This window comes from Bos indicus, chromosome 15 (assembly GCF_029378745.1).
Source record: "Bos indicus isolate NIAB-ARS_2022 breed Sahiwal x Tharparkar chromosome 15, NIAB-ARS_B.indTharparkar_mat_pri_1.0, whole genome shotgun sequence".
Lineage (NCBI taxonomy): Eukaryota > Metazoa > Chordata > Mammalia > Artiodactyla > Bovidae > Bos > Bos indicus.
Genome location: NC_091774.1, coordinates 33939578 through 33962550, shown reverse-complemented (window position 1 = coordinate 33962550; position 22973 = coordinate 33939578). Strand labels below are relative to the sequence as shown.

Genomic DNA, 22973 nt, shown 5'->3' with positions numbered 1-22973 from the left:
TATGTGGAATCTAAAATACGACACAAATGAACTTATCTATGAAACAGGAACAGACCCACAGACAGAGAGGACAGACTTGTGGATGCCAAGGGGTGGGGGGAGGCTTGGACTGGGAGTTTGGGACTAGCAGATGCAAACTATTATATGTGTTAGTTGTACTCAGTCATGTCTGACTCTTTGCAACCCCATGAACTGTAGCCTGCCAGGCTCCTCTGTCCATAGCAACAATGCTGGAGAGGGTTGCCATTTCCTTCTCCAGGGGATCTTCCCAACTCAGGGATTGAACCTGGGTCTCCCATATTCCAGGCAGGTTCTTTACCATCTAAGCCACTAGGGAAGGCCCAAACTATTGTATACAGAATGTATAAACAGCATTGTATATCATAGGTGACTATATTCAGTATCCTGTAATAAATTACAGTGGAAAAGAGTATGAAATAAAAGTTCTCTGGAAGGATACATCCCCACCCAAACCTGCCTAGGTGTCTACAGATAAGGTGGTTACACATAAGTTCACAATCCAAAATTTTAGAACATGTAAGGAAATAACCTACCAAATAAGAGAGTCCAGACACACATGCAAACTCACATACAAAGCAGTAGTAGATTTCTAAGAATTTAGGATAACTGAATATTAGAAAGCATTTGTAAGCAAGCATGTGTATAATGATTAAAGACATGAAATAAGAAACACAAACTCTGAGAGATATATTCTGAAAAAGCAACAGGAAGGTTTTAATCAGAACCATACAGAAGTTCTAGACATGAAAAGCACCATCACTGAAATTTACAACCAATGGACACGTTAAAGACCATATTGGACACAGCCAGAGACTTATAAACAGGAAATTTCTCAGAAAGAAGCACAGAGAGATATGAGATGGGAAATAAGAAACAGTTAAAAAGACATGGAGTCTAGAATAAGAGGATCAAATATATATCTATTGTGTGTTCCTGAAGGGAAAATAGAGCAAATTTGGGAGACATACTATTCAAAGGGAAGATGTGTGATGATTTTCCAGAATTTATGAAAAAGATGAACCTTCAGATTTAGGAAGCCCAGAAAAGTCACAAGCAAGATTATAAATTTCAAATTAAATACGTCATAGTGAAGCTTGAAAACAAAAAGCAAAGGAGAGACCGCAAAACCAACAAGAGAATAAAAGACAAAAAGAATGATAAATACATTGATAAAAGTCTTTTCAAAGAAATACAGAAGCCAGGAAATAGAGAAACAGTGTTTTTCAAAGAGTGTAATTCTTTACCGAGTTAAACAGTAATTTAAGAGAATAAAGTAAAGGAATTTCAGGTAAGTTTACCAGTGAAATGTACTTGCTGAAAGAACTTCTGAAGGATCTACTTGAAGAAGGAAGAGTGAAATGGGAGAAAGATGGAAAGCAAAGACATTAACAAACAATCAGTTAAATCTAAAACAGCATGGACTCTATCCAACAATAATAAAACAGCAATTAGGAGATATAAGATGCTGAATGAGAAGAGTATGTATGACACAAAGGGTGACTGGATTAGAACAATCCAATGATTTTGAACGTGTCTGCAGGATAATAGAAATATTAATTTAACACTAGACTAGTTAAGTATGTAAGTTAAAAAAAAAAGAGAATAGAAAGAAAATATGCATTTCTAAATCAGTAGAGGGGAAAGGTAACAAAGTTCTATCAGTTTAATAGATAATATTTTTTTTTTAAAGATGATATTAGAAAAAAGTAGGGTGGTTAGGACAAATTAAGATAGTGGAAATAAGATTTGAGTATCACAAAAAATATAAGTAGTCTAAAGTTTAAAATTTGCCCACAAACAACAAAAGAAAGGCCAAACAAAAAAAACACATGTGAACTAAATAGATTTACTGAAAAATTCTATGTAACTTTCAAGGGACAGTTCCAATTGTGTATCCCAGAGGATGTGAAATGAGGGAATTATTCTAAGGCTGGTATAATCTTAGTATAATTGATAACACATCCAGACAAGGCCAGTGACAGATTGGAGAATTTTAAGCCAGTCTCACTTCCTACATGTGAATGTTAAATCCTAAATAGCATTAACAAATCAAATCAAGCAGTTTATTAAAATAGTATGACAAGGTGGGATTGTCCTAGGAGTAAAAGGTTGGTGGAAGGGTAGAAAATCTGTTAATACATTTAGCCACATTAAAGAATTAAAGGAGAAAAATTTTCAATTGATGCAGAAAAAGTATTTGATAACATTAAGCATCTATTTATGATAGATTTTTGCAAAAAAATATGACGTTTCCTCTATATCTCCCTAAGTACTAAAAATTAAATATTTTTAATGGCAAAATGTTAGAAGCACTCCATCTAAAGTCAGGAAAAAAAAGACAAAAATGCCTGCTATCTATCTATCACTATCTCTTCTAGGAAGTGAATTCTGAATCTTGTTAAATGTACATTCCACACCTCCAGGTGGAGCACTGAAATGTCTGCTGATTAATTCATACGTGTTAAAATTGTCTGTCTACTTTGAAAATAAGCTCCTTGAGGGTTCCCATGCATCATACTACTTTTGTATCTTCTATAACATTTCAGTCCTATATTCGGTTGTGTCAGGCGTGTAATAAATACATTTGATTGAATGACATCAAGAAATCCCCTTGATTTTAAAAATAACTTTTCATTTTTCTAATTACAGAAGTAATGCATATACATTGTAGGGAATTTAGACAGCTCAGAATATATAAAGAAGAAATTAAAAATAATCCCAAACTCTTTTGCCAGAGGAAAACATTATTGATGTTTTGGATGATTTTCCATCTTCTGTGTACATTTTAACACTATGTGAAGCTCATACTCTTTTAGGTAAAATTTTGTACCTCACTATTTTCTCTCTATAAGGACTTCCCAGGTGACTCAGTGGTAAAGAATCCACCTGGCAATGCAGGAGATAAGAGTTTGATCCCTGAGTGGGGAAGATCCCCTGGAGGAGGAAATGGCTGCCCACTCCAGTATTCTTGCCTGGAGAATCCCATGAACAGAGAAGCCTGGTGGGCCATAGTCCGTGGGGGTGGCCAAGAGTCAGACATGACTTAGCAGCTAAACAACAATAACAACATTTTCTTCCTATAGAAGCATAATTTTAAAGGGTGTATTGTTTTTCAGTCACTAAGTCATGTCTGACTCTTTGCAACCCCATGGACTGTAGCATGCGAGGCTCCTCTGTGCATGGGATTCTCCAGGCAAGAATACTGGAGTGGGTAGCTATTCCCTTCCCCAGAGGAAAATGAAGGTGAAATCTTTACAGTCTGAGCTACCAAGGAAGCCCATTTAAATAATTCCATGATATTTAATATAATTTACTTAAACATTTCTTTATTCAATGATTGTCATTTCTGTAAATGGTGATATTTTTGCACATACATAATTTTTTCTGCATTTTAGATTATTTTCTTAAGATTGACCATTACAGGGTTGGAGATAATTTGTTTCCTCCAAATATTACTTGCAGTTCTCAAGATATACTGTATCTTTTTTTTTTTTAACTGTATCTTTTTTGATAGGGTCCCTCTGTCCTTCTCCCCACTAGTCTCTGGTTTAACTACAGTGGAAAAGCTAGAGACAGGGAAGAAGAAAATAAATACATGAAAAGTGGACTATTTTAGGTAGAAGGCCAGAGCCAAGGACGCTGTTAGGTGAATTTCTCCTCTTGCCTGACCACTGTCATGAACCCACCCCTCCGTCCAGCATCCCATCCCTCCCTCTTCTAGCCTCTCATTTCTCCAGAAAACCACCTGACAACAGGGAATTCTTACCATAATATTTCTAAGTTCTTATACTTGGTCTCTGTATAAGCCAGTTTGGGTTGCTTCTTCTTTTCGGTTGATGCTTGCCTGTTTATGTTAGAAACAGACTGAGAGCCTTTCTGGCTACCTGATGGGTGTTTCTTGTTAAGTTCATGAAGGTAGTTCAAGTGCATATCGGATAGAGTGTCGATGTGTAGCTGCTGGTAGGAAAACCTTTTCTCTTCTTGGTCGTTGTGTCCTCTTTCTCTATTAGCATTCGTCACTGGGTAATACCTGGCAGGATTTTTATATAATACTTTGTCAGAAATCTGGTGTAGTGGAGCATATTGATTGGAGGTTACTGTGGGATCCTGGCTTCTCAGTACACTTGAGTATTGTAAATCATCGTTGGTGGCATTCATAATCACAACTGTTTCCTGTGTTACTTCAGTATCAATAGGCTTATTTGGGTTTTGCTGATGTCTGGGAGTGTTATTCTGGTTTCCTTGACTGACAACCAGCTCTTCAGTCACCAAAGACTTTGGGCCATGCCGGTGTCTATGCTGTTTTCGAATCTTGTGCTTGGCTGGTTTTCTGGAAGGTTGCTGGCCATTGGTTGTTTCCGAAGATTGACCTCTGGGTCCACTGCTTGACTTTTCATGTTCATATTGAGACCAGTGTTCCTGGTAATCCTAAAAAGATATTTTTTGTTAATGTAAAGTTAAAAGACTGAATTTAATGTAAAGTTAAAAGACAAAAATTTTAGTGTTTCTCAAACTGGGAGTTTTGAGACTTCTAGAAAGGTGATCATGGGATTGAAAGGAGATAAAGAGAACACAGGGGGCTTTCCTCATTTCAGGTAACGAGAGGGTGATTAGCTGAATGCTTCCTCTTGGCAATTTCAGATTATGAATTTTCTAGAAAAAAAAATAGCTTAGAAAGGGCATTATATTAAGGGCAAGTCTTTGACTTAAAATGTTGTAAAATGAAGTATTACCACATAGGGGGAGAAAGCAGCTTTTTCTCTAAAGAGCTGCATACAGAGGAAGTGCAAATCAGCATCAAAATACGCACATTTGTCTTAACTAAGAAAAATATTAAAAATCTCAACCAGAAAGAACATCAACGATTTACTTTACCCACTAAATACAAGTTTAGTATGAAATACAATTCACATTATCAGATCTTAGTCATATAGGTCAGAAGCCAGAAATGACCTCTTCACCAGATGAAACAAATTAGATTTTATTCAGAGGATTATAAAAGAGTCTGCATGGTGATGGGACATCTGTGAAACCACAAGGGTTGTTTTGCTTCTGTTCCTTAATATAGCCTGTACTTAGGCAATCAAACATCTGGGGGAAATATTTCAATTTCAGAACAGTCTTTATGCTTTCCAAAGTCTTGTAACAACACAATGTACTCCTGGTATAATAGATACACTATGTAACTATATTGCACTAAGCCATTTAGACATATTTCCCAAGGAATAAAGCACTCATTACTCTGTGAAAAACTAGCTGAGTTAAGAGGCCTCTGGAAAGAATGATTATATGCTTACTGAAAACAGTCAGAGAACCATATGCCCCCATGTGCTGTGCAACTGCAACATATTTCTTCCCATCTGAACACACATATAAAAAGCCTCTGTGGCCTGTATCTCTGCAAGGTTAATCGAAAAAGTGCAAGTTACACAGATTGTTCAAGAAAAAAAAACCTTGAAATGAATAAATCATGTTTTTGCTCAAATTGTTTTAGGGATATTTCACTTGTTTGATATAATTGCCAAGACTCCTGTAAAATATACTACTACTGTGTAATACTACTCTTGTATAATATCATTTAGTGCCATTCTATTTCTCATGATATCTCATTATAATAAGGTTGAGATTTTTGAATTTAAAATAGTAATATATAAAATTCTCATATCAGATTTTCATGTAAGAGTGACTTATAATTTGAAATTTAGAGTACGTTCTCCTTAGATTTTGAACTTTCTAGAAGATTGTTCTGATTAGCTCCTTAAAGTTTTTACCTGCAGTGTCCAAAAAAGAAAAACTTCCTTCTCTGTATTTCAATTGAAAGGGTCCTTCCTTCCATGCAGTATACTGAGCTGCATGGACACAGTGTGGGCAAGAAAGCTCTGCCAGTGCACAGCCTAAGAACATCCTTGCTTGTAATGCATCCAGAAGAAAATTATTTTACACTCTTACAGGTGTGTTCATGAAACACAGTGGCTCTTTTTATGGCTATTATCACTGTTCTTGAAGGTCAAGTAAGATCCACTTTTGCGATGATCTATAGATATTTACTGATGCTGATGTTATTCTTTTCAGTATTTGTTTAGCCTTTTTTGTTGACTTTTAATGTTGTGTCAATTTCTGCTGTACAGCAAAATGACTCATATACATATATACATGCTTTTAAATATCCTTTTCCATTCTGGTTTATCACAAGAATATAGTTACCTGTACTATACAGTGTAAGACCTTGCTGTTTATCCACCCTATCTATGACAGTTTGCATCTGCTAATCCCAGATTCCCCAGCCATCCCTCCACTCCTCCTCCCTCTTGGCAACCTCAAGTCTGTTCTCTGTGTCTGTGAGTCTGTTTCTGTTTCATAGATTAGTTCATTTGTGACATATTTTAAATTCCACATGTGACTGGTATCAGATGGTATCTGTCTTCCTGACTTCACTTAGTATGCTAATCTCTAGGTCCATCCATGTTTGTTCAGCTTTTTAACTGCTGGAAAAATAAGTGACCAGGAGTTCTTCTTCTGCTACCATCTGACTGTGCTTGGTCCAGTTCTCTCTCATTTCCACCAATGAGAAATGACCCGAAGTCATTCCACCAATGAGTACCAGACCCAAAGTCTTGGCTTACCACTTGGTCTTAATCACATTATACCTTTTCTGCTGACAGTTCAGACGACAGCAGTGCTCTTCACGGGGCACTTTGTCAACAAGGCCAAGGACTCATCATTTCGTGAGAAACTTCAATTGTCTCAAGTGTTAAATCTGCTATTCATGTAAATGTGAGTACCCAGGGATGGCATTTCAGTCTCCGTAAAGAAAGACATTTACGGGCTGGATGTGATTTGTCTCACCTTCCGAGCAGCCTACTTGAAATCTGAGGTTTACTAAAGATGTATTACCTACAATTGAGGCATCAGGTGTCACTCTTTAGGGCAAGACCTGAGTTCCCTGAAGTTAATATACAAAGCCATTCTCAGGCTATTTAATCTCCATCAACACTGAAATCCTCTACTGCATCCCCCTCTCCCTGGGATTCTTTTGTCAGCAACACTCACAATCAGTCCAGACTACATGCACTCAGAATAACTGCTTAATGGCAGTAGGTTTTTCCAGCACACACAGAGCAGAGTCCTGTGGCTGGGACATTAGCACCAGAGTCTCCTGATGCCTGATGCTAGGATGATAGCTTCTTAGTAAGATCTGTACTCAGTTTTTAATGCTCCTCCGTATTGTGCCATCCAAGGGAAGTTTGCCACCAACCCTGAGAAGGGCAGCAGCTGACTGTCTTTTTCATGACTTTCCGGTTTACATGATATAAGCAGAGGGGAGAATGCACACTTCGATCTCAGCAAAAGCGGAATGTTCATCTGCTTTAAAACAAAAGCCATTCTTATTCTCAACCACCCTGATCAACCCTAGAGTCCTGAGGGCTATGCCTGGACTCCAAGATTAGCTCTGAAGTTTGTGTTGTCTTTTTTATTATTTTATTTTTAATTGGAGGATAATTGCTTTACAATGTTGTGTTGGTTTCTGCTGTACAACATCGCAAATCAATCATAACTATACATATGTATGTCGCCTCCCTCCCACCCACCCCTCATCCTGCCCCTCTCGGTCATCACAGAGCACCAGGCTGGGCTCCCTGTGCTCTGTAGTAGCTTCCCACTAGCTATCTGCTTTACACAGGGTAGTCTGTAAATGTCAGTGCTACTTTCTCAATTTGTTCCACCCTCTCCTTCCCCCACTGTGGCCACAGGTCCATTCTCTACATCTGTTCTCCAAGTGTGCTGTATTTCTTAACAACAAAACACATATTCTTTGGGTTATACATTCCATCCAATAATATTAATAAAATTTAGAGAAGACATTAACTGGCTCTAATTTTTTGTGTTTGGATGAATAAATGCATCATAGTTCTGCTGAAAGCATTGGAGGCAAAACCTGATGAATAGCTCTTCAGAAAGGTGGAAAGATAACTTAGGGTGGGATTACGAGAACTTTGACGTTAACAAGTCAAAGATGCTGCATATCTTTCACACCGTCATTTCTTATCTAGAGAGGCAAGAGTTATTTTAGAGAGAAGAAGGAAAACATCCTATTTCATCCCTTTGAAGCCTTCCTTAACCGGGGAACGTTCGTCTTTTCCTTTTGACCACATGCTTCTCTCCTGGGAAGGTTCTTCTGCAGGTGAAAGTGTGCCCTCTTACACTGGCCCCCTGGGCTCCGACTCTTGGCTAAGTATTCTGTACATTTCTGAGTACACAACAGAAATGGGATCTGGAAAAGATTCACAGGAGAGCACAAAACAGTTCAGGGTGATAGAACCTCATGGACAGGTAAAGGACAATGGATTACTCGAGATAAAGATGTCAAGCATGGGTAAGGCCTTATACAGAAAATAATGAGAATGACCATCAGTTCTTGGTATTTTTAAAGTGAAAATACACAGGCTTAAATGGTCTCAGGGACCTTGTTTCCAGCATATCACCTTTCTTTTTCTGGTCCTATATCTCTAGTTTCTTATCCTTTCTAGCATGTGAAAGTGTTAGTCACTCAGTTGTGTCCAGCTCTTTGCTACCCCATAGACTATAGCCTGCCAGGCTCCTCTGTACATGGAATTCTCCATGCAAGAATACTGGAGTGGGTAGCCGTTCCCTTCTTCAGGGGACCTTCCCAACCCAGGAATCAAACCCAGGTCTCCTGAATTGTGGGCATATTCTTTACCATCTGGTAAAGACCTTGTAAAGCCACCAGGGAAGCAAGCAAGTAAATGTTTAAAGCTCTTCTATTAAGAAAGAAAGAAAAAAAAAAGAAACAATTCCTTACTTGACCTCATTCTCTGGTTAAACTTCATCTCTTCAGTGGGGGTGGGGGATAAATTGGGATTGACGCATATACTACTATCTAGAAAACAGATGATTCTTTTTGAGAACCTACTGTATAGCACAGGGAACTCTACTCCGTGCTCTGGGGTAACCTAAATGGGGAGGAAATCCCCCCAAGAAGGGGATACATGTACACAATAGCTGATTCACTTTGCTGTGCAGCAGGAGCTAACACAACATTGTACAGTAACTATTGTTGTTGGTCAGTCACTAAGTCAAGCCCGACTCTGCGACCCCATGGACTGCAGCACGCCAGGCTTCCTTGTCCTTCACTATCTCCTGGAGTTTGCTCAGACATGTCCATTGAGTTGGTGATGTTACCTAAACATTTCATCCTCTGCTGCCCTCTTCTCCTTTTGCCTTCAATCTTTCCCAGCATCAGTGTCTTTTCTGATGAGTCAGCTCTTCGTAACAGGTGGCCAGAGTACTGGAGCTTCAGCATCAGTCCTACCAATGAATATTCAGGGTTGATTCTTTAGGATTGACTGGTTTGATCTTGTAGTCCAAGGGACTCTCAAGAGTCTTCTCCGGCACCACAATCCAAAAGAATCAATTCTTCAGTGCTAAGCCTTCTTTATGGTCTGACTCTCACGTCTGTACATGACTACTGGAAAAGCCAGAGCTTTGACTATACGGACCTTTGTCGGCAAAGTTGTCTATAATATTAAAAAAGCAACTACTCCAGTAAAAATTAAAAAACAAACAAAAAATCCCCAAACATCTCATCTTGTAATCCATCGCCAAGCATCTTAAACTGCAGGTTGGTCTTCATCTTCCCCGCTGTCATCCTGACCCCTGTACACTGCACGTGGACCCTTACTCTCACCGCCCCAGGGAAACTGCTCTACCGCCTCTTAGTTGCTAAATCCTATGGTACCACTTTATTTAACTTTCTGTTTTTTCACACTTACACTATTATTTCAAACTTACAGAAAAAAAAAATGGCCAGAATAGCACAGAGAACTCCCAGATATCTTCACTGATTCACTTTTTAACATTTTGGCACGTTTCATCATTCTCTCTCTCTGTAGGTCACTCACTCTCCATATGTAGACAGACACACAAATACACATTCTGTCATTTAAACTGTTATTGCTGGTCCCATCATCACTTAGTTGGTCTGAATCATTTGAAACTTGCATCTGTGAGTTGGATACATTCCTCCCTTTTCGTGGCACAGGTGCACAGGCTTCTCACTGTGGTGGCTTCTCTTGCTGAGAAGCACAGGCTGTAGAAGTTCAGGCGTCAGTAGCTGCAGCTCCTGGGCTCAGGAGCACAGGCTCAGTAGTTGTGGCACAAGTGTTTAGTTGCCAAAAATCTTTTAATTGACATAGAGAGCCTTTCCTGGCCCCCAGCTAGCCTGCCCAGCCTCTGTCCCCTCCTCACACATTTCCCCTTTAGTCACTGAACTCCAGGCAAAACTCTCAGGGCAGACTAGACTCCCTCCCCTTTCATTCCTCTGCTCTCATCTGTCTGCTTGGCATGGCTCAGAGGGTAAAGCGTCTGTCTACAATGCGGGAGACCCAGGTTCAATCCCTGGGTTGGGAAGTTCCCCTGGAGAAGGAAATGGCAATCCAGTCCAGTACTCTTGCCTGGAAAATCCCACGGACAGAGGAGCCTGGTAGGCTACAGTCCATGGGGTCACAAAAAGTCGACACGACTAAGCGACTTCACTTTCACTTTCACTTTCCAGGGTCAGCTTAGATGCCATGCCTTTTCGAGAGGCTTTTCCCATCTTTTTAGGGCAGAATTAGGTGCTCTTTTAGTTATACTGCATTTTATGCCGACTTTCATATCACTGAATTTTGATGACTACGTAACTGTTTTGAGCTCCTTAAGGGTAGGAACCATTTTTAAAAGGGTCTTTTGTTAAGTTTTATTTCTATTTTTTTCTGAAGAGTTTTAAAAAACCTATGTTTTGGGGGCCAGGCACCTAAAAGCTGCTGGTTGGAACATAGTAGGTATTCAATAATTATTTATTGTCTGAATTATTTTGATTTCACATAGAGGTATCTCTATGTTAGTAAGAGTTGCTCATGGTTAGAGTATGTTTACTAAAGGATGTGTAGATTCTTTGAAAGTCACCTTTTAAGAAACAGATTTCAAATGAGGCCCATTTTCACTTAAGATTCAGTAAATGACCTATAAATGGTTTTCTAATCCACCACTGGGCTTCCTGGGTGGCACAGTGGTAAGAGATCCACCTGCCAATGCGGGAGACGCAAGTGATGTGGGTTTGATCGCTGGGTCAGGAAGATCCCCTGGAGAAGGAAATGGCAACCCACTCCGGTATTCTTGCCTGGAACATCCCATGGACACGGGAGCCTGGTGGGCTACAGTCCACAGGATGGCAAAGAGTGATACACGACTGAGTGACTGAGTACACCATTAAATATCGAGTATCAGCTTTGGGCAAAGCAATGTCCTAGGAAGTGGAGAGAAAAGTTCATACAAAATTATGGGAATTATCAAGGAACTTAGAGAGTAGCTGGTACAAAAGAAACACAGACAGCAGCTAATGGGACAAAGGTCAAACGGGGTAAAGCCTGGAGGAGTGGTCCTGACCACAGGCATGACAGGATGCGGTGGGAGAGGCAGGAGGAGAAGGGGAACCAGAGCAAAGGCAGTGGAGCTGGGTAATTGGAGAGAAGAAAGGCAGGCATCCTGGGGACCTTCCTGGCAGCCCAGTGGTTAAGACACTGCAGTTTGAATTCATGGTGCATGGGTTCAGTCCCTGGTCGGGGTACTAAGATCCCATATACTGTGGGGCCAAAGGGAAAAAAATAAGGAAGGCAGCCTGGAGGTTTGTACATTGAGTATCCAGTCCGCGTGTTGGGTGCAGCGGGCAGCTAGGAAATCCTTTCTAAATAAAGGGAAACATTCCTTGGGCCGCTCTGTGTAGCCATCTTTCTGGGTCCAACAATCTTTAGATGTTTCTCTTCTTACTGTCTTCACTCAGGAGTGGGTTAGAACCAAGTAAGTCTAGGGCACTCAGAGATGAAACAGCTTTCTTCTGATTTTTTTCTTACAAAGTTTTTTCTTGTCTCTGCCTAGGGTCATGCCATGCATCAAGCACCCCAATTTTACCTTGATTCTTTTATCATTGGCTGAGATGCCTCCAATTTTTCATAGTGACAAGTGTGAAAACTAGAGGTTGTGAGAATCTTACATGCTTCAAGTGTGTTTTCCATAGTAATTTAAGTTAACTAGAGATAAAGGATCTTAGATTCATAGCATTTTGCAGCTGGGATGGCCCTTGTAGTTCATTTCTTTTTCTGCAACTCTGAAAGTAGCCTGGAGGCCACTGTAGTGGGGGGAAAAAAAAAAAAAGATGATTTGAGCTGTCCCTCTTCTCTAATGTTTCTGAAACTGGAATGAGCTTTCTTCTTCTTCCCGCCCCCCACCCCCCCCACCCCTCCACCCCCGCATTACCTAACACGTGGGATCGTAGTTCCCTGACCAGGGATTGAACCCATGCCCCCTACATTGAAAGCACAGAGTCTTAACCACTGTATCACCAGGGAAGTCCCAGGAATGCGCTTTATTCTTATTATTGCTTTTCCTTTGAACATGATTCTAACTAATGATGTCAACAGGCTCTGTAGCCTGGGTGATTTCAAAGGGCTTCTCCTTCTGAAAACGTTTGTTGCTTAGTCGTGTCTGACTCTTTCCGACCCAATGGACTGTAGCCTGCCAGACTCCTCTGTCCATCAGGTTTCCCGGACAAGAATACTAGAGTGGGTTGCCATTCCCTTCTCCAGGGGATCTTCCCAACCCAGGGATCGAACTGGGGTCTCCTGCATTGTAGGTGGCTTCTTTACTGTCTGAGCTACCAGGGAGGTCCAAGAATCACTACTACACATAACACTATATACTGGTTCAAGAAGAAATCAGCTGCTAGACCTTTTCTTGATTCTTCTAGAAAAACAGTCAGTGAGGACAGTTTCGTGAAAATCTTCCCTGAAACAACATTGTGATTTCAAAGTAGTAAACCCATGGCCCTCAAAGGGATGTCATCATGCTAAATTACTAGGTAATAGGCTGTCATGTTATGCCAGTGAAGGTTTATTGAGGCTCTGGGGTTTCCCATCCATTTTTAAGGACTGTGCCCCTCCCCCCGCCATCACATAGGGATTCTATGTGACTGATAACTCCAAAAGGAAATAGACCTGTTTTTTTTTTTTTTTAAATCTTGCCATGCTGTGTGGCATGTGGGACCTTATTTCCTGACCAGGGATCAAACCCAGGCCCCCTGCAATGGAAGCATGGAATCTTAATCACTAGACCGCCAGGAAGTCCCCAGGAAACAGACTTGGGAACAGTATAGGATCGGACAGTGTTTTGGACCTGCCGTATTGTTTCCAGGCCATTCCTCTGAATATCTGCAGAGTGATGTAATGATTTTCCTCTAGGAAGGAGAACTTTGGGAAAGTGGGTAGGGTTGGCTGTCTGAGCAAGTAATGGCCCATCTGGGCAGAAGTCGTCTTACCCATCAGAAGGTAGGTAACTATTCTCAGGCATAAGAATAAACCCTTAAGTGATAAGATGTCAGCCACAGACCATCACTTAGATCCAGCAGTAACTCTTGAAACACACTTAAAATTCAATCTAGCAAGTGACCTTTAGCTGTTGGGCTCTTTGATGCCATTTGTCTTCAGGGTCTATAGCGACATTTCCAGTCTCTCTGGCATTCTGAATAGACGTCTTGTCAGTTACTCTGACAGGGTAGGAGATCTGCAGGGGTAAAACACAGACAGCATGTTAACTGGATTCATTTTAGTCTGTACTCTCGAAAGAGGTCCTGCAGTGTTACGTCTTACCTATGGTTCATTTCAATCATTCATCTCAGGTAGCTTAGGTACCCGGATTATTCCCAAGGAAAATAGGAATAAACAATGTTTTCTCTTGTAGGGATGATGTGAGAATTGGTGTTTTGAAGTCAAATTTTGTTGTGTTGTTTAGTCACTAAGTCATGTCCTACTCTTCTGCCACCCTATGGACTGTAGCCCACTAGGCTCCTCTGTCCATGGAATTCTCCAGGCAAGAACACTGGAGTAGCGAGGGGCCAGTGGCAGTGGGCCTGGAGTGAGCAGGGTTCGGCGGCCTCACCTGTCCCCATTCAGAGGTGGCTATCGGTGGCAGCGGGCAGCGTGTCAGGCAGAGCGAGCCGTCACCAGGTGGGCAACAGGGGAATGTGGCTTAAGAAACTAATCACAGCCAAGTGCCTGTGCTTTGTTCTGCTGGCTGCAGATTTTATGGAAACCCTAGTACGAATGGCATGTGTTCAGTGCGCAATAAAGAACATCTTCAAATAGTAGTTCAGAATAGTGATGGTAGAATAAGCCCCCCTGTACTTTCTGTCTCTAGTCTGTCTGAGTCTTTACCAGCCCAGAGCACAGATGGCAGTGTCCCAGAAGCTCAGTCAGCGCTAGACACTACGTCTTCGTCCATGTAGCCAAGCCCTGTATCACATCAGTCACTTTTATCAGAATCTGTAGTGTCTTCCCCAAGTGGACAGTACATCTATGGACAAAGCAATACTGGAAACAGATGACCTGCAAACTGCAGTATCAGAAACAGCATAGCAGCCGTCTGAAGAGAAAACCAAGTCTCTTGAAAAACCAAAACAGAAAAAGAATCTCTGTTTCATGTGCAGGAAGAAAGTGGGACTTGGTTTGAATGCCAGGTGGAAATGTTTACTGCAGTGTACACCATTACTCAGATGTACACAACTGCTCTTACAATTAAAGACTGATGGCTGCTGAGAAAATCAGAAAAGAAAATCCAGTACTTGTTGGTGAAAAGATCCAGAAGATTTGAACTGCTGGGATACAAAATCCTTTGATTATCTGCAAACTAAAAACTGACGAGGTTTTTTTCCCCTAGTCCTTGGGAACGTAGAACAATGTATCTTGCACAGACCTTTAATCATGAATGTCATCATAGATTTTTGTTTTTGTTTTGAAAATTACTCTGAACATTTGTTTCCAATGCAGTTTCTGTGGCTGAAACGACTTAAGTAAACTCTGCGAATATTATCCTTTTAAGATCATTTTAATTTTAGTTGAGTGCAGAGGGCTTTTATAAGAAATGTGGAGAAATTTTGGAGGGCTGTGATTTTCCCCAGTATTAAACATGCATGCTTTAATCTTGCAGTTTATTTTCTCATTGTGTATAGCTTTTCTCTGCAGCACAATTTCTGTCTTGATAATGCCCTTTAGGGCACAGCTAGTTATCAGTAACTGAATATATATTAATCATCATGGCTGCTTCTGATTTTCACTGACAAAGGTTATACATATGTTAGCATATAGTTTCTTTGTACCTGGTATTTATGTCTGGATCATTTGTCACAGGAGAGCGTGTGATGATACAATTTTAGTGAAGTTGCTCAGTTGTGTCTGACTCTTTGAGATCCCATGGACTGTAGCCTACCAGGCTCCTCCATCCATGGAATTTTCCAGGCAGGAATACTGGAGTGGATTGCCATTTCCTTCTCCAGGGGATCTTCCCGACCCAGGGATTGAACCCAGGTCTCCCGCATTGCAGGCAGATACTTTACCATCTGAGCCACCAGGGATGCAATTCTAAGTCTGTGTGTTTTTAAATTTTTTTGAGCGAGGGAAGGGAAAGCTGTACGCATTTCATTGCTGACTGCAGGTTTCTTTTAAGATTATGTTCATTGGCCTGTGTGTATACAATATAAAGAATGATCTGAAGTAATTAGCTGTATTTATATTTATCCACTGTCTTTGATTAAATAAAAAGGAAAACCATAAAAAGAAAAAAAAAAAAAAAAACACTGGAGTGGGTTGCCATGCCTTCTTCCAGGGGATCTTCCCGACCCAGGGATTGAACCCAGGTCTCCTGTGGCTCTTGAATTGCAGGCAGATTCCTTACCACTGAGCCACCAGGGAAAGCCCCTAGCTACCTGTTTTAAGTCGAGAAATTAGGTTGTCTTTGCGCTATATGGAATTCTAGCCACTGGGTAGCATTTCAGAGAACAGACTTAAAGTTCCGCAATCTTAAAGGTGGCAGAGATTCTGAAGATAACCCAGCACACCCTCTGGTGTTTCCATGCATCCCTGGTCGACCTTCCTCCCCTCACTGCCTAATCACATGCCACTTCGACAGGCGGGAGAATCTGCTTGTCAGTATTTGTATAGATGGAGAGAGGAAGGCAGAGTAAGGTGGCTTGTGAATATCCCTTGCTGTGGGAGATCCAGTCCTTCCAACCATCCGCTGGAGTAATAAAATGTTAGATCTCTGAATCTCTGTTTCATTAATGATGAACATTCTTTTCCATCTTCGAGAAACCTAACTGCTATGAATGAAAGTGTTAGTCACTCAGTCGTGTCTGGCCCTTTGCCACCCCATGGACTGTAGCCCGCCAGGCTCCCCTGTCCATGGAATTCCCCAGGTAAGAATACTGGAGTGGAAAGCCATTTCCTTCTCCAGGGGATTGTCTCAATCCAGGGGTCGAACCCGGCTCTCCCAAAATGCAGGCAGATTCTTTATTGTCAGAGCCACCAGGGAAGCCCAGATTCTATTAGGCTGTTCCTTATAAGAGCAGTGATATGTTTGTAATTTCTATCCCTCTGCCCTTTGAAATAACACAGAATAACTCAATCCGTCTTTCAGAAAGTGCATTGGGGTTTAGGATCTGCATGGTTGCATTTAAATTCTCCCTGTGTGGCTGACTTTTACTTCATACTTACACAAGCAGACTAGTATTCAGTGCAGAAAGGCAAAAATACTTGTTAAATATTAACTAGTAAGCAGGCATCATTGACTCAATGGACATGAGTTTGAGTAAGTACTGGGAGATGGTGAGGACAGGGGAGCCTGGTGTGCTGCAGTCCGTGGGGTCGCAGAGAGTCAGACATGACCGAGCGAATGAACAACAAAGCGTTTTACAGTGATGATAACCTCACTCCTTATTCAGGGTAGCTTCTCTGGCACAAGAAAGACAATTTGTTTTTTGTTTGTTTGTTTGGGGTGCAGCCCTCTATCTGAATGCCTCCTGATCACAACTGCCCAACTCAAATAGTGTGAAAGTTTCAATGTTTAAAAGGTTGATCTGTAAAAAGGGAAAAAAATGAAAGTAAAACCTTTTTCATGTTTGAATTCTCACTGCTAACACAGGAACACAATGTACTGTTGGATCATGGAGTTTTTGTTTTTTTATTACAAATGGAAGTAATCAATTGGTTTTGAGTAATTACCTACTGTGCAAGTGGAAAACTTCAGGATACCATGCAACAGTTGAACTTGTGCTAAGATGGGAAGTTTGGAGTTAAAATGCTATAATAGAGCTCAAGGTCAGGAGCCGTTTTCTCGTGTTTCAATCTCTCAGCCCTTCACTGTTTCCAGAAACCCGGGATGACAATAAAAGTATTAAGATTTTGCAACTTTTGTCATTGTTTTCTCCAAGGCTTCAATCCCTTACTGCCGTGATGTGAAACAGAAACACAACTCATTTGAAAGAGAGATCAACTCTGTCAGGGAGGAGAAATGACAGTCAGGACAGGGTGGGGGGAAAAAATCTAAAATAGGCTGCCTAAGCAGGCGAGGAAATAATCCTGTTTTCAATCTCAAACACGCAATGTCTTGGACAAGCTGGAGCCTGGGAGAAGCTGGGTTTATTCCTAGATCTGCCACGAGGAGATTTGATGCCCTAGCTTTTGTAAAGGGGACTTCGTTAATTTGGTTTTTCACTGGTGATATTATTTGGTAAACAACCATGGGGTTCCTTAATGGAGCTCTGATAAAAAGTTTATAGATGAAAGAATATACAGGCATTGTCCTACACTGCCTTCCCCAGAGAATGTAAGATGTACAGTATTTCCATCCACAGGCTGTTTTGGTAGAACTCGGTGTGTGAATCCCCCCAGTGAGTCTCCGGGTGGATAAAGCATACTTCTACATTATCTCTTTGAAAGTGGAATGGGACACAACCTCTGCTAGCTATTTCTTTTTTTTTCCCCTTGGTGAGCCATTCTATTAATACCAATCAAATCGAGAAAATGATCAAATGAAATTGCATTTTGAGCATCATAAGCTGTGTAATGTCTATTCTGTTAAATTGGGACCTATAATTGCTTCTCTACTGAAAAGATACAACAAAGACAGCAATCATGCCATGTCATTATCCCGGACTAGAAAACCGGCCTTTGCTGGGAGGACTTCAAAGGCCTGTGGTTCTCGAATTGCATTTGGCTGCTATTGTTGAAGCTCGGGCAATCTTGATTAGGTGTTTACACTGAGGTAAGGCGCAGAGCAGAGCGCCTGAGTGCCTGGGTCTAGAGCCATTAAAAAATTGTACATTATGTTCCTGGCTTTGAAGTGAGGGTTTGTATGTAGGAGAGCAACTCAGATTGAGTACAGCTGAGCTAGATTGGGCTGGCTACTTCTGTCTCAAAGAAACTCATCAGGTTCTTAGGGAATCGGCACCACAAAACAAGTTGATGCTTTACCGAGAGCCCTATGTGGATCCGCGTGTACCCACAGAGACACACACTGAAACGTGTTTAAATACAGTATCACTGTGAGGTCCTGCATCGCTGAAGGTTTGGGGCCTTTTTTCCCCTTTCCGTTATATTCTGGTAATAACCTTGTGTTTAGTTATTGTGGGGGAGTCTCGTGTGAATTTATTAGGTTCCCTGTTATTCTCATTCCTTGATGGTATTTATGATATATGACAAGCATATATCCAGATTAAAATTGGCCAGAGGGTCCTATTTTTCCAAAGTTGCTGTTTGCTTAGCATCATTCCAGCACATCTGTTATTGAATCCCTCCCTTAGGAGCGTAATCAGTGGACTGAGCGTGCGTCTGTTTGTGAACTTGGCCGATGAGTGATGTGCAGTGTTAACTTGTCCTGTTTCTAATCCGTACTGCTCTGTGTCGGTTTGGACCTGCTAAGGTCAGCACTGCTGCTGCCTGTATTACATATCTTCTTCTGTGGCTGGCAGAAGAGGCAGGGACGTCAGGCTGTTGGGCTCCGACAAGGGTATTTAGTACAGTTGTTTGAAGTTTGAGTTATCTGGGCGTTTGTAATAATTATTCAGCTATTTAGAGACGAAACACCTGAAATGTTTTGGCTCTGCCGCTGGCCACTTTCTCTGTCCTATAGAACAGGGAGTCCCCAACCTCCGGGATCTGTGGTGGAGCTGATGTAATAATAATAGACATAAAGTGCACCATAAATGTAATGCTTGAATCATCCTGAAATCATCCACCACCCTCGGTCTCTGGAAAAACTGTCTTCCACGAAACCAATCCCTGGTGCCAAAAAGGTTGGGGACTGCTGCTGTAGATCACTTCATAATGTATTTAGCATGCATCTACTCAGAAACTGATGACACTGAGATCTCCGAATATATTATTTTTACATTAAATTTCTGTATAAGACTCTCGAGCTTCTGACAACCCTACATGAATTACGCCAGTCACCTACTTAAAGAGCCTTCAGTGCACTTCCTTTGCCCTTAACCTTTGAAAGGTTTATAAGCTCCCACATCCTCTACACTCAGCCTCTCCTCCCTGCTCTCATTGTTGTTGTTTAGTCACTAAGTCGTGTCCGACTCTGTGACCCACTGGACTGCAGCACACCAGGCTTCCCTGTCCTTCACTATCTCCCAGAGTTTGCTCAAACTCATGTCCATCGAGTCAGTGATGCCATCCAACCATCTCATCCTCTGTCATCCCCTTCTCCTTCTGCCCTCAAACCTTCCAAGCATCAGGATCTTTTCCAGTGAGTCAGGTCTTTGCATCAGGTGGCCGGAATATTGGAGCTTCAGTTTCAGGATCAGTCCTTCCAATGAATATTCAGGATTGATTTCCTTTAGGATTGACTGGTTTGGTCTCCTTGCTGTCCAGGGGACACTCAGGAGTCTTCTCCAGCACCACAGTTCAAAAGCATCAATTCTTCAGCCTTCTTTGTGGTCCAACTCTCATATCCATACATGACTACTGGAAAAACCATAGCAGACTTTTGTCAGCAAAGTGATATCCCTGCTTATTTCTATGCGGTCTATGTTTGTCATAGCTTTCTTTCCAAGGAGCAATCATCTTTTAATTTCATGGCTGCAGTCACCATCTGCAGTGATTTTGGAGCCCAAGAAAATAAAATTTGTCACTGCTTCCACTTTTCCCCCTTCTATTTGCCATGAAGTGATGGAACCATGATCTTCGTTTTTTGAATGTTGCGTTTTAAGCTAACGTTTTCATTCTCCTCTTTCACCCTCATCAGAGGCTCTTTACTTCCTCTTTGTTTTCTGCCTCTTTAGTTCCTCCTGCTCTCGTTAGACTGTATGTTTTCAGGTCTGTTGTTGGGCCACATGCTCTGGGTCCATGCACACGCCATTCTTGGCCTGGAAACTCTTCACTTTACCTACTCTGACCAATCCCATTCACTGGTCTACTCTTGGCCAAAATATAACTTCCTCCAGGAAGCCTTCCCTGATACCCCTAGGAGGTTATAACAGATGTACCACCGCCTTAGTGTTCTGTCCTTTTCTGTGTGTGACAAGTTTCACCCTGGTCGTTATGTTTGCCTCGCCTCTAGATGTTAAGTCCCACGAGGGCAGGAAAAGGAGGGACTCTGTGCCGGGCTGTAGGGCTGCAGGGGCACTACTCCCATGAGCTATGTGGTGACGCTGGATGTGCCTGGCACATACGTGCTCAGTAAACGTTACTGAGGGAGAAGATTCATCTACATTGCTCACTGGTTGCTCCATTTACATCAGAACACATCTAATCTATTGTTTCTCTGCCTAGATTTGTGGTTTTCGATTAAAGCCAGGTGGCGGCTGTCAGCGATACAAGGTAGAAGCTAGGATCCCCTGTCTGTCCTTTCCCTTGCTGGCTTGGCTCCAGGCCCGTTAGCCCTTCCTCTCTTCAGCGCTTTGCATTTGCTGTTTCCTCTCCCAAGAAAGCTCTGCTCTCCTACCTCCGTGATCTGTCTACAATGGTGACCCCCACCCCCAGCATTCCCTGTCCCTACTCTGCTTCCTGTCTCTCCTCACCACTTACATCACCTGCTAATACGCTGATTATCTATTTTGTCTATTGTCTGCCTCCTCCTAATAGGAAGTTGGCCCTTATTTTTGTCAGTTTTGTTCACTGATATATCCAAGCACTTGGGATAAAGCCTGGTACGTAAGAAGCTCTTAATAATTGTATGCAAATGAATGACGCCAACAACCATTTTCAAGAATGTGAAAGAGATTTTTAGGAATGTGGCATGAAACGTAAGCGAGGGTTGATTAGCAACCTGAACTCCCTATAACACAGCTAAGGATATGTAAGTGTGACCTCTGGACCATCACAGGATTCAGATTGCTCTGTGACTAAAACCCTTTGGTGATTCCATGTCACATAAAGGAAAGGCCTAACTCTTCAGCACGGTAGTTCTTAAACTTGAGCACATGTCAGAATCACTTGGAGGGCTTGTTAAAACACAGATGTAGGGACTTCCCTAGTGGTGCAGTGGTTAAGAATCTTCCTTGCAAAGCAGAGGACTTGGGTTCGATCCCTTGTCAGGGAACTAAGACCCCACATGACACAGAGCATCTAAGCTGGCCTGCCATAACAAAGACCTGATGCAGCCAAATAAATAAACCTTTAAAAAAAAACCAAACACAGATGTAGGGAATTCCCTGGTGGTCCAGTGGTTACAACCCAGTACCTTAACTGCCAGGGTACGGGTTCGATCCCTGATCAGGGAACTAAGATCCCACGTACCTCACGGCACAGCCAAAACAGCCCCTAAACCAAAACAAAAACACAGATGTAAAGGCCTCACCCTGGTGTTTCCAGTTTGGGAGATCTGGGCTGGGGCCTGAGACTTTGCATTTCTGAGTTCCCAGTTTGCAATTCTAATGGTCCTGATGCTGCTGGTCAGGGACCATATTCTGACAGTTCTTCCTTTAAAATGGCACCTAAGGGCCCACGTGAAAGGCCCATGCCCATTTCTCTAGCCTAAATATGGACCTCCATCCTCACAATCCAGTCATCCACAATACAATCTAGTCCTCCTCCTCCACTAACTCACTTGATTAAGTAACACTCTCCAGTCCTTTCTTAAGACATCCTAACTTAAGCCCATAGGCAAACACTCATATTATGCCTTGATATGTCTGTTTCCACTAGTTGAGTTACATGTTTACCAAGAGTCTTTTACTTGTTTATTCCTATTGTATATGTTGTTAAAATTATGAATTTGATTTAAAGATCAGATAATCTGGAGAAATCTGAGTGTGAACAGAGAGCTGTTTTCACAAAGACTGAGTTGAATAATTTAGAATGACCCAATATCACAACCAGGTGAGGTGTGTGTCTGTGTGTGTAAGAGACTAGGGGACACAGTCACAAAAATCTAGAAAGGTTATGTTCTTAGATTGTTTCTCAGCACTTGCTAAGTTTTTATTAATACTTTGCTTTCAAGAAATCGGAATTGGAAACCATAGATCTTTCAAACTGATGTGAGAAAGATGTCGCAAAACTCCAGTCCATAGAATACGCACTAGGCCCCTTAGTGGGGAAAAAATAAATTCGTGAGTTAATGTATATTTATATACTTAGAGTGAAAGTTGCAGAAGGAAATGGCAACCCACTCCAGTGTCCTTGCCTGGAGAATCCCAGGGACGGGGGAGCCTGGTGGGCTGCCGTCCATGGGGTCGCACAGAGTCGGACACGACTGAAGTGACTTATCAGTAGCAGAGTGAAAGTGAGATATTTTACGTCATTTGTCCTACTGCTTTAACCACTTGACTTGATGGACTGCCAGTTCCTGCCCAGCACCATAGTGGTTCCTCCTATACTCGCAGGTCTCCACTTAGCAGTGTCCTCTCGCACCTTCTTAGCACCCCACGTGCTCCCTTTGCCTGAGGTCTCTTTGCTGCCCGCCTCCGCCTGTTACCTTCTGCTGCTGCTGCTGCTAAGTCACTTCAGTCGTGTCGGACTCTGTGCGACCCCATAGACAGCAGCCCACCAGGCTCCCCCGTCCCTGGGATTCTCCAGGCAAGAACACTGGAGTGGGTTGCCATTTCCTTCTCCAATGCATGTAAG

At 41.9% G+C, this 22973-nt stretch overlaps 1 protein-coding gene and 1 pseudogene across 4 annotated transcripts in view; one reads left to right on the top strand and one right to left on the bottom strand.

The window, feature by feature from the left end:
- Positions 1-22973, bottom strand: part of JHY (junctional cadherin complex regulator) — an 86058-nt gene that overhangs the window by 21491 nt on the left and 41594 nt on the right. For 3 of the 4 annotated variants that reach the window (XM_070803559.1, XM_070803562.1, XM_070803560.1), the window contains exons 4-5: positions 13522-13635; positions 3788-4449 (exon numbers count right to left, since the gene is read on the bottom strand). In XM_070803559.1, coding sequence (XP_070659660.1) covers positions 3788-4449; positions 13522-13635 — 776 coding nt within the window. The remainder of the gene's footprint in view (positions 1-3787; positions 4450-13521; positions 13636-22973) is intronic. The other variant, XM_070803561.1, reaches the window with a different exon arrangement.
- Positions 13815-14766, top strand: LOC109568753 (AN1-type zinc finger protein 6 pseudogene; annotated as a pseudogene).